Genomic DNA, 14,537 nt, shown 5'->3' with positions numbered 1-14,537 from the left:
ATCCTCTATTCAGTTTTTAAAAAGTTTGTTTTGTTCTTGTTGGACTTTTGACATCCATATTCCCTTTAAGAGTTCAGTGGGGTTGGTCATTGTGAGTAGATTTGATACAGTTTCTTTTACTTTTTTTTTCTTCCTTTTGTTCAAGTAAAAGTTTTTTGTGGTCCAGAAAAGGTAGCTGTCATTCAAGCAGGGCTTTTGTGGGGAAAGAGGTGTGTATATGTGTGCAGAAGAAAAAAGGTCCTGGGGCTAACCAGGCTGGTACAAATTCTCTCTGAGTTCCAAAGTTTTAGTAGTACATCCAAAAGGAGGTGTCCTTGACTTGGTCATCGCTCTCTCTCTCTCTCCTCTGTTTCTGAAGCAGCCTCAGTGGTCCAGATGTTGAGTGTGCACTCAAGTTGGCGCGTAGCAAGTAGTCAACGTATGATTCATCTCAAGAAAACCTGGAAAGCACACAATTAAGAAGAATTAGGAATCGTTGGAGTTGTTGAGGGATCAATGAAAACAAAATGAGGTTCAATGATTTTATGCACATTAAAGTACAGGATGCAACTTCAGGGGGATAAACACTTGTATTGTACAAACATTCATGGTCACCAGAAGATGTTCCCTTAAGACCATACAGCCTGTGCCTTTAATACTTAATCAAATGTCTCACCCACATATTTGTGGTACCCAGAAGGTAATGGTAAAGCCCTGATTATTAATTTACCATTGAATCCTATTGAAACCGATCAATTTAGTTTATTTATTTAGTGGCATTCAAAACAATTGCTTTTGCAGTAAAATCCTGCAAAAGCAATTGTATCAATTGTTATTCTATACTTCCATGTCCTCCTCCTTTTTAATCTAGCACCATCATTTGTCCAATTCTCACCTTGATATTAGTAGTTATTTGTTTAAAGGTGTTTTAATTATTTACTTGAATTGTGCATCTAGGTTTTTTGGATCTCTGTTGGCTGTTTTCAAAGAGACAGCTGGTTCTCTTCTGCACTCAAATAAACATTTAGTACGGAGAGACTGAATTCCTACATTACATTAGAAGGCACAAGACTTATTATTGATTGGGGGAAATAGCTGTTTGGATGCAGACGTTTTTGTATTTGCTCCTCTTTGTTAAAAGTTGCCATATTATCATTCCTTATGTGTCCTCCTGATACTCACTGTATTTGCATGCAGATGGAGCCGTGTGGCGTGCAGCGTGCTTACAGCACACCTGCCTTTCTAGTAAGTTCTGATCTGGATAAACAAAGACGATTTTGCTGAGGCAAAACAGTGTTGATCCTGTGGTGGATTATTGTGGCCTCATTTAAAAAAAGGTCGAATTTCCTGTGTGATAAAACTATTACGTTTTTCTTTTATTAAATATATATATATATATATTAACAGTTAAATCCTATTTTTGAATCAATTAAGGGATTTTAATCATTGTACAATTTAAACCTTCTTCCCCACATAAGGCTGCAGGCTGAATACGCTCCCATCAGCCTGATAACACCTTTATGCTAACAGTGTGTTATTGTTATATCTGGATAAAGTTATAGTAAAACTTTGAATGCCAGCAGGAAATTTGCTGTATTTTTTTTATCAGTTGCAATTTCAAACACTGTTATAACTGTCAGTCTGCGGCAAGAAGAGGGGGGAAATCATGAAGATGTTTTCTCTGACATTCTGTTGAAAATGTTTTGATATATCAAAAGCAATGGAGCCACATATTTTTAATGCATTCGTCGGAGATTGCACTATTCTTCCTGCAGTGATTTGCCTCAGGACACTGTCTGGTATGGTTCAGTTAGTTTGTGTGTGGGTGATAAGTTGCCCTTGAATGAAGTCATCAGTGGTGAATGAATGACACAGGCTAAACTCTCCATCACTCAGATGAAGGGAGGAGACAAAGAGGAACGGCACAATTACCCGCCTGAGGGGTAATAAATGCCTCTCCCTTGGAAGCAATTCCTTCCCTGTGCAACACACTGAACCACTTACCAATTATCTTTTACCTACAGGGTAACATACAGGGTCACTTACTGTAAAGCTGTTCTACAAATGGAGGAGGCTACATGTAAGTAAATGCTGAGCGGTTTTGTTTGGTCGAACCAGCCATTAAAACCGACAGTAAAGCAATATATATCTGTCTCATTTTGGTACCAGATACATATAAAGGGGCAAAGATTTTTATAACACTCAACATATTTCTTGCACATAATACACTATAAGTCATTAAACTGTAGAGATTTAGTCATAGTGTTAGTATTTGGAGAGTTTCTTGCCTTGTTTTCTTCTCGTCTTGCTTCCATTGACACTACTGGTACCAGTTAGCAGCAGGATTGCCCACAGTACATCTTATACAATAATGAGCCACGGTGACATGGATCGAATTAACATTTACAAATGTGTGCTTGAAGTATCGGCGCCGAGGTAGAACTTCTGCAGATGATCAGTTAGTTTCTAGGCGGCTGCGAATGTTTTATGACATTCATAAAAGGTTACTGAAACCTCATCAGGCCTGTGCCATAAGTGAGCCTGCCATTCCAGCATTCGTCAACGTTAATATTGCATTTGTTGTGCATGCATTTGTTCAGTTAATCGCCTATCATGCCAAAGTGACAACAAACACATTTTCCACACGAGCTCTGCGCTGCTGCTGCTGCGACGCCTCACCTGTCTTTCCCGGTGTGCGTCGGCTGCCCCGGCCACCAGGATGGCGGTGGCTGGCTGGGGCGGGGGGCTAGTAGGGGCGGTTGGCGTCCTTTGGCCTCTTCAGCTGCACCTTGAGCCTTTTCATGCCGATCTGGAAGCCGTTCATTGACTGGATGGCAGCTTGGGCACTACCTGGGTTGTCGAAGCTCACAAACCCTGGGGGAAAGGCCAAAAAAAGAGCAAGAAAGTGGGATAAGGTTCGATGAAGAGGCAAGGACAGTTTGAGGTTACAAAAGGAATAGATAGTGAGGATGAGATTCAGGAAGATGAAACAGTCTTTAACACACTTTCATAAAGCTTCACAATGAGAAGGAATTCATGTGGTCTGTGTATTAAACTAAAAACAATTGACATCAAATGTTTCTCTGCAAAATAAAATGCACTACGAGTCAACAGCATTAATATAACAATACAATATAGATATTTGTCTGCATAACAACATGTCAACAACAGCAACAACAGGATTACAATAAAAACAAAGAGCAGCATGCAGCCAGAAGCACAACATGAACTTGGTAATGGGATTTGAAACCAAAACATCAACAATGGTCGTGTTGTTTTTGGGTTTCGGTTTTTGATTTCCACTCAGCAGTGGGAAAAGCATCAAATCGCAAATTAGAACCTGCATCTCAAAATTGCAACATGAATAATACAACGTTAATGCTGTGTTGTATTGATGAGCAAAAGCTACTTTGCAAATGGGTTGCACCTGACAGACTCTCCATTAAATATTCTCCACAATCCATTTATAATTTGCCACATAATTATATGTTTGGCTAAATTGTGCTGTCAGTGGCATAAAATGAGACAGCAGCTCTTTACCTCCTGTATTGTCAGCATGCATTACTGAGCTTACAGTAATATACAGAAAAAAAGGTAGAGACTAAGTTAGAAGAGTTTGTTATAAAGAGCACAATGGCAATATAGCTGTGCAAATATGACATTAAAACACATTAATTTCCGCACAACAGTTATGTTGCCGCTTTATGCTGAAATTAATTTGTTGCTTCATCAGTCCAGACTTAATAACACATGAAAACAAAGAGAAAACAGACTATTTGTGCATATTTATTAAAAAAGGGGAAAAAATGAAAAACTATTGACGAAAGTATTCAGACCATTTGCTTTGACAATTGAAATTTAGCTTTCCCATTTCTCTTCATCATCTTTGAGCTGTTTCTACGCCTTGATTGGACCTGAGTTATATAAAATTGATTTTGGAAAGGCACACTCCTGTCTGTGTAACGAAACCAAGCCTAGAGGAGGAAGGAGCTGCCTGCAGAGCTCAGAGACAGGACTGTCTCGAGGCAACAGAAGGCTACAAAAAGATTTCTGCTGCATTGAAGGTTCAAGAGCTCAGTGGCCTCAGTTATTCTTAAACGTAAGAAGTTTGGAACAACTACGACTCGTCCTCTGGCTCACTGCTCAGTCAAATGGAGTAATTCAGGAGGAAAAAAAACCTTGGTTAGAGAGGTGACCAAGAACCTGATTGTCACTCTGCTGCACTGAGCTGCAGAGATCTTGGAGGACGGGGGGAAACTTCCAGAAGGACAGCCGCCACTGCAGGAGGACTCCACTGATCTGAGCTTTAGAGCGGCCAGATGGAGGCAGATGGAAATATCATGATTGAAAACCTGGTTCAGAGCACTCAGGACCTCAGACTGGGCCAAAGCATCCTCCAGGAGTCTAACAGGGCGAAACTCACAGCCAAAACAACGCAGGAGCAGCTTGGGGACAACTTTCGAATATGCTTGAACAACTCCGGTGAGACCTGAAAGTGTCTGTTCACCGACACTCCTCATCCAGCCGGACACAACTTGAGACAATATGCATAGAAGGATGGAAAATCCCTAAATCCAGGTGTGCAGAGCTCATCACGTCGTTCCCAAAAAGACCCGAGGCTGAAAATCGCTGCCAAAGGAGCTTCATCTAAGTACTGAGAAAAGGGTCTGAATACTTTTATCAATTTGATTTTTCAGTTTTTTCCATTTCAGTGACTTGCAAAAATAAAATGCAAAATATTTCAAATGAAATTTTGTTTTCGCTTCGTTGTATTTTGTGTAACTTGATTAGAGAAATAAATGAAATGATTTTAGTATAAGGCTGCAACATAACAACGTGTGAAAGAGTGAATACTTTTTGAATGCACTGTATATCACTGAAATATTCATCAAAATAAGAAATTATTCAGAGCTTCAAAAGAAAACAGCTTTAATGATTAATAGAGAAATCCAGACACACTCATTCTCCATTCCTTCTTTTTAGTAACAACCAGCTTTTGCACAACTGTAGAGAAACTCTCCACTGTTTTGTTAGCATTTTTCTTAAGGGGGGAGGGGGGAGGAGTTGAGAGGTTAGGAAGGTAGGGTGGGGTGGGGAGGTGGGGGGTTGTCTGCAGTAAAGAAGGTGATTAGTAAAAAAAGAATAATCAGAATAAATAACCAATAATCTCTTGGTTTTGTTCATTTTTACCCACCAAAGCATTTACTTTGGTTTGTCGCCCGATCCACAAACACTTTGGAGGAGATGACATTACCGAAAGGCAGGAACATCTGCATCAGCTCTCCATCCCCAAACTCCTGAGGGAGGTGGTAGATGAACAGGTTGCAACCCTCTGGTCCTGTCGACAGAAACACAGAGACAGAGAAAGGGAGAGAGAGGCGGGGGGAGAGAGAAAACAGAGATAAAGGGCAAAGGTCAGAGAAAAAGAGACAAGGAGAAAAGGAAATGTAAAAGGTTGACTGTGGCAGGAGAGACAGGGGAATACTAAAATCATAAGAATATAAGAAAATATAGAAGTTAAGAAAAAAAACAGAGGATAGAATAGAAGAGAGGCTGTGTTTTTCCTCACTGATTTTAAGCAAATGTGATGTCATACACTTCACGGACCAATCCATATTCAACAACATTTAAACATTCACTAGAGCTGAAACAATAGTCAGTTTGTGAAGTTAATCTGCAGCTGTTTGATGACGGATTAAATGTTTTAGTCCGTTTTCACACAAAAAAGCCCCAAAAAACAAAAAAAACTCCTGAGCCCCCTGTTTCTGCTTCTCTTTGTCTCCTGTGATAGCTGTTGTTCGTATATATTTGGGTTTTGGACAAAACGAGACATTGAAAGAAAGTCACACTGGGTTTTGTGTTATAGATTACTTTCACTGTTTCCTCCTGAGGCGGGGATTTTTCTTTTCCTCCAAACATGAGATAACTTCTTATCCTGTTTCACTCCACACTCACACAACCCATGCACAACAAACAACCCAACAACCCCGGCGTTGCACTCACAACAGCATCTGCAATTAGCGTGTGTGTATGTGTGTGTGTGTGTGTCCCTCTCATCAGCGAAGTTTTGGAGAGTTAATTTTCTAATTAAAGAGTCAGAGTTGCAGACAAACAGAAAAGTTGGGAGCACAGACAGTCATTAGTGGACAGTAACTCTGTTTGACAGTTTCAGCTTTAATGGAAAACTCAGGTTTAGTATTCACAGCTTTCATGTATCACTAATCAAATGACTAAATGCTTAAATGGTTACCCCTGGGACGCCACAGCTGTTCAGCGATTTGCATTATTTTGTTTATTTTCCACAAGAGGGCAGTAAGGTCCCGAGCTTGTGCTATCCCAGGCCAGGACAGGAGGTCAGTGAGTTCACTAGTAGGTCTGCAGCTCCGTTTGAAACACTCAGCAGTGTTGGTGAAGTTAGTTTCCCTACAGCAAGCGAGGACATCCATATAACTACAATAACGTCTACAGGTTTTTTTTCTTTTTTCTTTTTTCTTTTTGGACTTGGGATGAAAAAGTGAGAGTTCAGGCGTTTTAGTGTTATCTAAGAATTCAGGAGTGAATGAACTGAATATTTTACTTGTGATAGATCTCACAGACGAGAGCAGAAATCACACCTGGAAACAAAGCGAGGGGGCTGAACTGCCTGGGTATTTTTAAACGGACCTGTTTATTCTGTGACTACATGAAAGATGAAGAGAGAAGCAGTAAATGTTTGTAGCATATATGAATATTTAAAGAATAGTGGCGTCTGTATACGTGTGTGTGTGTGTGTGTGTGTGTGTGTGTGTGTGTGTGTGTGTGTGTGTGTGTGTGTGTGTGTGTGTGTGTGTGTGTGTGTGTGTGTGTGTTACCTTCTCGTTGCTGCTGTGGGATGATGGGTGGAGGGTGGGGGAAGGCTTGGCTGATCTGTCCGTATGCAGCGGGGTAGGCTGCTGAGACACACACACACACGGTGCGGATCAGATAACAGTCATGACTGCACAAACACGTACACACACACACACACAACACACACTCGGATACATACAAACAATGTGATATATGCAGGGGCACAAGCAGGCAATCGATCAGATAACAGACAATAGAGTGTATACATGTTACACACACACACACAAACACACACACACTGAATACGGCAGGGAATAAATTGATGTAGTGAGACTGAAACACTTAATGTTACATGATCAAAATTCAAATTCAAACAAAGGCAAATCTTTATCTACTGCCTTTTCATTTCTCTCTGTCATCCCCACGCTCTCTCCATCCTTCTTTCTCTCTCCCCCACTCACACACACACACACACACACACACACATTTACGCACACACGCTCTTCCTCACGTAAACGCACACACAGATCAGTGGTGCTGTGAGAGTGACAGACAGACCTGCATACTGCTGGACTCCTGTGTAAGCCTGCTGGAGGGGATCAGCTGCAGTGGGACTTTGAGCTGCTCCAGCCGAGACACAGAGAGAGGGAGAGATGGAGGAGAAAAAGAAGGAGGACGAGGCGGAGGAGGAGGAGAAGGAGGAGGAGGGAGTAAGGATAGATGGATGGAGGTGTGAGCAGGGTGAGGGAGATGATGCAAAGAGAGATGGGGGAGAATGTAGATGGAGGAAAGTGTGAGTAATGTATAACAAGGGTGAGAGGGAGGGGAGGGGAGGGATGGAGGGAGGAAGGGGATGATGGACAGATGAACAGACAGAAGAGGAGAAGCACAGAGGTTAGAGTCAAACAGCGCAACGTCAACTCGCTTTGTGTTCAGCTCTCGATTGTCCGACTTTTTAATCGCTCTTCTTCCCAAAGCATTTGAAAAAAAAAATGAAAAAAACTTTGAGGGACCACAGTTAAAACAAAGCAAACGACGACAAAAAAAACAAAAAAAACATCAACACATGGCTCCACTATCACCACACCAAAAAAACACAAAAAAAACAAAACAAAAAAGTGCCATAAACACGAAGCTATTACACACAAACCCTATTAAGAAGAAATATATTTATATCTCTGACAATCTGCTGCAGTTAAACATGAAAAACAGGACAAGTACGATACACACTCACAGCACTGGATGCACCTGTTTCTATCACTTCACATGTAGGAGGTAAAGTTAATCATTTAAAAATGAAAGGTGAAAATTTCTCCCTGTGGTCCAAACACACTGGTTAACTACCACAGATGCTGCGCCGCACTTTATAACTGCCCATCTGTACACATAGTACATGCACATTTAGTACACCACTGAGGAAAACAAACATACACACACGCACGCACACACCAATAACACCGCTGTCACCAGAAAACCAAAGAAATAACTGAACACACCGTGGACTAACAACAACAACAACAACACTGAAAAACGGTTCAGATAGCCAAGAAAAAGAGGGGGAAAGCATGGGCTCAAATTAAACATCTACAATTTTTTTTTTAAGCTCGTGAAGTCATGTTCAGAAATTATTTTAAAGGCTGCGATTGCACTGTAGATCATTCTCTATAAATCTGCTTTTGCATGAGAGACAGTTTGTAAATGTGACAAAGGTGAATATTTGGTTTCAAAAGTGGGAGAGACACAATGAGGTAAAATAGATGAATAGGTAAATGAAGAAAAAAAAAAGTATTTTCCACATTAAAAAATGCACTTATATGCTTTTAAAATTCCTATTAGATTCCTTTCTATCAAGGACACATGTTAGATAATGTTTTTAATATCTGTTGTGTCCTCTCTTTCATTTTTTGCGTCCTTCTAGTTTGTTAACTCCTCATATAACTCATGTTTATTGTATAAAAATATCCACAAAAGATAAAGTAATCAGTGTCTGAGTATTGTCTGCAGGTTTCCCCATAAGGTTTATATAGTAGCACCGACAGCCTTCAGCAGTAAGATAAGTTAAATGTATCAACGTTTTTTATCAGCTCACATCTTCCCACGTCCAGGTTTTTTTGGCAGCTGGACAAGTAAAATCAACTCGAAAGTATTTAAGTGAAGGTGGCGCCTCCGATCCCCGGTGGAAATTACACCTTTGTGTGCAGAAAAGCTCTGAAGTTGTAGAAGGAAATTTGTGGGCAAATTATATTGAAGGTGAAGCTACACAAAGACTGAAGGAGACAGAAATGCTCTCTGTCAACATCCGACTTTTAAAGGCTCACAGCAGAAAAATCTGCACTCAGGACTTTCGGATGTAAAACCGAGGCTGAAATTTGTACTTTGTGACTTTAACGGGCATGTCTAAGTTCAATGTTACAGTATGGGAGTGTAGAGTTAGGCCCAGTTTTCTGCTTTAAACCTGAACTCTTTTTTTTCTCCTTCACATTCACAAACCAGAATTTCTCATGCAAGCATACAAAGACAGAACCACAGGCATTGAAAGTATTTCTTAACATTATCTCACGAGCTCAGAATATTTTTGACCCTTGTTTGAGCCTATAGATAAGTGGGATGACAGGCTGGAGGAGGAAGGAGAGAGAGAAAGAGGAAAGAGGAAAGAGGACGAACAGGAGGGAGAGCGCTACCTTCAGAGAGAGAGGAGAGGAAGCAGCCACCCTGAACCCCAAAACAACTTCGCGGAGCCACGCCCAAGCCGTTTTTCTCCGAGTCCTCCCTAAAAACCACCTCCTGCAACACTGGGGAGACAAGAGTGTAAAAAAAAAAAAAAAAGGAGAGATTTTTCTTCCACCTCTTCACAAACAGGACCAATGAGGTACCAGCCACGGCTCATGACACAAGCGCATACTCAGGCTCCAGCAGCCCATAAGCACCTTTGCCAAACACTCATCTCCTCGACATGCTCACTGACTGTGGGCTACTTTCGTCTGGCCTCGGCCTCCTGAACATGCTTCTAGGCTATTCACGCCTGTAAGCCAGCAGCATGCACACTTTCCTGTTACAATCAGTTGTCTGTCTACAGGGCTTCAAGCTTCATTTTCACAAAAATCACAGTTTTACATAACAAACAGCGTATTTATAATGCATATTGCATTATCTTTTTTTCTTTTTTCGGAGACTTTTCCTCCATATTTCAGAGATTTCTTTCATGTTTTTTGCGTACGTACATACGTGCCCCTGAATTTATCGGACTTACCAGGGTAATGGTGTATCCCGTTGGTGAAGACAGCCTCTGCAGGGGGCTGCCCGTTTGCCTGGGGGGGTGGCATGCCAGTAAAACCATTTACACTAATGGGGGAGGGGATGCTGGTCACTGTGGGGGCGCTGATGCCTGGAGGAGTGCTGCCACCTGCAGCCACGGGGCACACAGACACACACACACACACACACACACAGAGGAACAGTATAAGCTTTCCGCTGTGTTTTTTTTTTTTTTTTTTCCTGCGACATTATGGAGAAGTTTTACTTTGACTGGCCACCTAGTAACTCTTGGAAATGTCAGAGGGGCCGGTCCAGTGGTCCGGTGAAGACACTAAATGTCAGGGCTGATTTCTTGTCCCTGTATAGCCCTTACTGTGACACAACAGCCATTAGATGTGAATCTTAGCCGTATACTGTATGAGAAATAGTGAAAAAACTGTGTGTGCTACCTAACTTGGTATCAATCATGTATTTGTCTCAGATGATTGGATCTCATGCCACAATGCATTTTGTTCATTTGCCCTCTTAAAACACTTACAGTATAGGTTCTGTGTTTAAATAGGCCTATTTAAAGCCTCTGCTCTTTGTGGCTTGTCACTGTATTTTTCCACTGCAATGCAACAGCGGGGCCTTAAAGCAACACTCTGTTTTTTATTCACTCCTGCTGAGTAAAAAAAAAAAAAAGAAGAAGAAGCTTTTCTTCTGTCGTCTGCGATTTTGACATTTGTAAATTTGACAGGGAGGATACACAGGATAAATAGGTCTGCCACTTTAGAGATAATAGAAGTGTCACATTTTATTTGAAATTAAATTTACCGTCTGAATGTTGGGAAATAAACAACATATTATTTGACTTTTAATCATGCTCAAATGAAGAATTGTCAGAGTTTAAGCTTAGTAGACGCTGCCATGTGCTCCACTGGAGTTATTCATAAAATGTCAGTTAAGTCAGGTTATTGTTCTCTTCACTATCACAAAATGGAAAAATTCCAGCAAACTGTGCTCAACACATCATTATGACACCGTTTTGAGAGGAAATGTGAAGATGGTTTCATTGGATTTGACACTAAAAATGGTACAAAAAGCTCAGATTAAAACAAAAGGCTTTTAAGTCACATCCTTGTATGACACCAGCATGAATGTAAACTAAAGGCTGCATTGAAGGTTTGAAACATCTTCTACAGACGCGTGTTGTTCTTCAGGGAATGAAATAAGTGTGTGTACAGTGGAACAGCTGCCGTTTCCTTTGTGCAAAGGAATAAAAAACCCAGTATTATCTGCCTCCGGTCGTATTATCGTCAAGTGTTACCTGACGTGGGGGTCAGCGGTGCTCCTGGGAGGCCATTGATGGTTGCCATGTGTTGCATCTGGGCAGCTGCAAAGGCTGCCATTGGACTGAGGTAGCCTCCCTGGCCTACTGATGCCATTAATGCCGCCTGCTGCTGCACCTGCACAGTGGAGGAGAGGGGATTGTAAGGTGGGTGGAGAATAATGAAAAGAAAGAGGAGAGAGATTTAGAGGTTGCTGAGTTAAGAGAGAAGGGAAAAAAAGGACAGAGTGGAGGAATAAAGGGAAAGTGAGGCACAGCACAGAGGCAGGAAATTGAGACTATTGATAGAAAGCAGGTATTGAGCCTTAAGAAATGTGTTATTTTTCCTCTAAGCCAATATTAATAGAGACATTTACGTCACACCCTGGGGAGGTACAGGAATCCAAATTGGAGGGAGTTCATCTTTTTTCACTATTCCACATTCACGAGTGAACTATAGGCATGAGCGTTTAATCTCTGTGGTTCATTGAACGAATAAGTGTAGATGAAACAGATGCTTTGCGGGGCGTCTTGCCTGAGCGTAGGCTCCGTAGGCTCCGAACTGCAGGGCCATAGGGTTGAAGATGCCCATCTGACCGGCCATCTGCTGCATGCGGCGGATGGTGCGCTCCTTATCCGTGTCGGCGAACTTTACCACCAGACTGGATGAGGCCCCCTGTGCACCCACCCATCCATCCACCCACACACACAGAAACACGCACACACGCAGTACATGTTAGTGTGTACTGACGGACACATGACATCTGCTTGTATCTACGTTAACATCGGTATATACACACACACATCCTATAATAGATCGTGCCAAAGCGATGGCCTCAGAGCTGCAGCAGTCGGCGGCCCGATGCTCTGAAATAGTTAGGAAGGGTCACACGCAAAGGACAAATTTCCTCGCTGGGATTAATAACGTATAACTTAACTTTACTTTAAGAAGGTAATTAAGCGCTAGGTGACTCATCTCTCTATGTGACTCACCTCTCTCACATAAATCTACACGCACGCTCACACAGTTATGGTGTACTCACAGGCATTGTCTGGCTGCCGTGTAGTGCACTGATGGCTGCCTGAGCTTCAGCATGAGAGGAGTATTTTACAAATGCACAGCCTAGATAGAGAAAGAGAGAAAGAGAGAGAGAGAAGGAGGATAAAATGAGTAAAGGGTAAAAAACGAGAGAGTGAGGACAAAGGAGAAAAGTTTTCTGGAAAGTATATCATACAGAATCACAGCAAAAACAAGTGCAAGTAACAAGACAAGAAGTAAAAAAGTTTCCCTTTTTGTTGTTGTTTTTTCTCCACCCAGGTTAAGTTCCCTGCAGCATCACAGCAACAAACATTGAGTAAACAAAGCCCCTCTTTGCCGAGCACGGTTGCATCATCGGCGTGGATCGACACCCAATAAGCAGGCTGAACATGCCTCTCTGACACCATTAACAACTTTGGGATCCTCTTGATGGGGCTTAAAATGCCACAGCATTCTGGTGTCGCTTACTATTGACAAGCCCTGTTGATGAATTTGAATGATCAAGTTCCCAGTAATTATTGAGCTAAAGCCCACTTAGCCGAGTAAGCTGGCTGATGAGGCCTTGTTAATGGAGCTTCACGGAGGAATCAGAATGATCAAGCCCACTGTAATCATTAGGCTTAGTTATCATCGGGCCTCATTGATTGGCCGCTAAGCCCACTGATGAACTTCATGCAGTGAACTTGTGTAGCTCTCTAACATTTTGAAAGGACATTTTTTTTTGGCATGACATGAAGCCCGATTGGTTAATAAGGTGGTTGACTTAGGTTTTTTATTTTTTGTCACTTTATCAGAGTCTTGTAGGTTGACTCATGAGGTTAATAGGGTTCATCTGTGAAGAGTTTGCTGGTTTATATCTCTCCTCCTCCCTGTGGGGAAAAAGCTTTCTGATGGCATTCACTGTTGAAATTTACAGAATCTACAGTATTCTTATGTAAGCAGCAGTCCTCTGATGATTGTGAAACAGCCCGCTTTGACATCACTCAACATGGAGTGTTTAAGGAGAACTTTGCAAAGTCACCAACTTTGAAAGGCCAAATCATTTCTGTGCAGTAGCCTGTGAAAAAATAAAAAAAAAAGAGTCTGCTGGCTCAAAGTCATAAACAGCTATAAACTCACCTTTGCTGTTTCCGTCGGGACCTCTGAGAATGGTGCATTCCTCGATGCTGCCGAAGGACTCGAAAAGGCGCCGCACATCATCTTCTGACTGTTGCTTGTTGAGCATGCCCACAAAGAGCTTTCTGTCTTCTAAAAGGAAATGGAATAGGTCACGATCAGAGGATCAGAGATGCCTTTTGATATTCTACAAAAAAGACGAGCACCATGTTCGCTGAAATAGCAGAGATTTGCTCACTCTTTAGTTCCATGCAAAAAAAATCATCAGGGGGAAGTTTTGTGATACTACATAATGAAAGATGTCGTGTTATTCACCCGTTTATTCATGCTACAAACATCTTTGGATTCCCACAGAAGCATCTTATTCTTTTTTCTTTTTTTTTAGCTGAGAAATGTTTGGCTCTGTTGCCGCTAAAAGCTCCAGTATTTTCAGTAACATTCTCCGTTTGCTGTTGGTTGCCGGGCAGGTCGGGAGTGTAAGAGGTTTAATCAGAACTTATTTTGATGAGACTGCAACAAAAAGAATAAAACTGCAGAAGCAAAACACCTGAAAGAGGATTCTCTTTTGCAAATACAAGTTGACCCCCATCCATGTAACATGAATTACACATAATTATTTCATCCAAACAAACAGAACAAAAAAGAAAAAAAAAACAGAACTTCATCAGCTCCAACTGAAAAACTGGCAAAAAAATCTAAAAGTGATAAAATAACAATAGGAAATCACTGACAGACACTGGTACAGTAAATATTAACTGCACTAATGTTGCAGTTTTTGCTCATATTCAGAGGTACTTGCTTGAACAACATCTGTTTTTAAATGGGGGTTAAAATAATAATGTGTTTCTGATGTACTAAAAGCGCATTTGCTTAAAATAAGACAGAGCTACAGAGCAGGCTTGTTAAGTTATTCACAAACGTTTCCACCTGTTTTTCTGTGTTTCCATTACAATGCTGAAGTGGAAGATTAGTTTGTGATTAAGGCGACCGAAACGATCTTCAGCGCGATCC

General features: G+C 41.4%; 1 protein-coding gene across 7 annotated transcripts in view; it reads right to left on the bottom strand.

Annotated features, from left to right (window-relative positions):
- Nucleotides 1-2,725: 2,725 nt before the first annotated feature.
- celf4 (CUGBP, Elav-like family member 4) overlaps nt 2,726-14,537 on the bottom strand; it is a gene marked incomplete at both ends in the record, with an annotated part of 83,015 nt that continues 71,203 nt past the window's right edge. For 3 of the 7 annotated variants that reach the window (XM_083972713.1, XM_083972710.1, XM_083972711.1), the window contains 9 exons: nt 2,726-2,853; nt 5,234-5,317; nt 6,831-6,911; nt 7,333-7,428; nt 10,058-10,210; nt 11,372-11,510; nt 11,904-12,047; nt 12,415-12,494; nt 13,530-13,658. In XM_083972713.1, the coding sequence (XP_083828839.1) occupies nt 2,726-2,853; nt 5,234-5,317; nt 6,831-6,911; nt 7,333-7,428; nt 10,058-10,210; nt 11,372-11,510; nt 11,904-12,047; nt 12,415-12,494; nt 13,530-13,658 (1,034 nt within the window). Of the gene's footprint in view, nt 2,854-5,173; nt 5,318-6,830; nt 6,912-7,332; nt 7,429-9,488; nt 9,600-10,057; nt 10,211-11,371; nt 11,511-11,903; nt 12,048-12,414; nt 12,495-13,529; nt 13,659-14,537 lie in introns of all 7 variants that reach the window. The other 4 variants (XM_083972712.1, XM_083972714.1, XM_083972709.1 and 1 more) reach the window with 4 other exon arrangements.

The sequence above is a fragment of the Trachurus trachurus genome, assembly GCF_905171665.1.
Source record: "Trachurus trachurus genome assembly, chromosome: 5".
NCBI lineage: Eukaryota > Metazoa > Chordata > Actinopteri > Carangiformes > Carangidae > Trachurus > Trachurus trachurus.
This window is presented reverse-complemented; position numbering and strand designations above follow the sequence as displayed.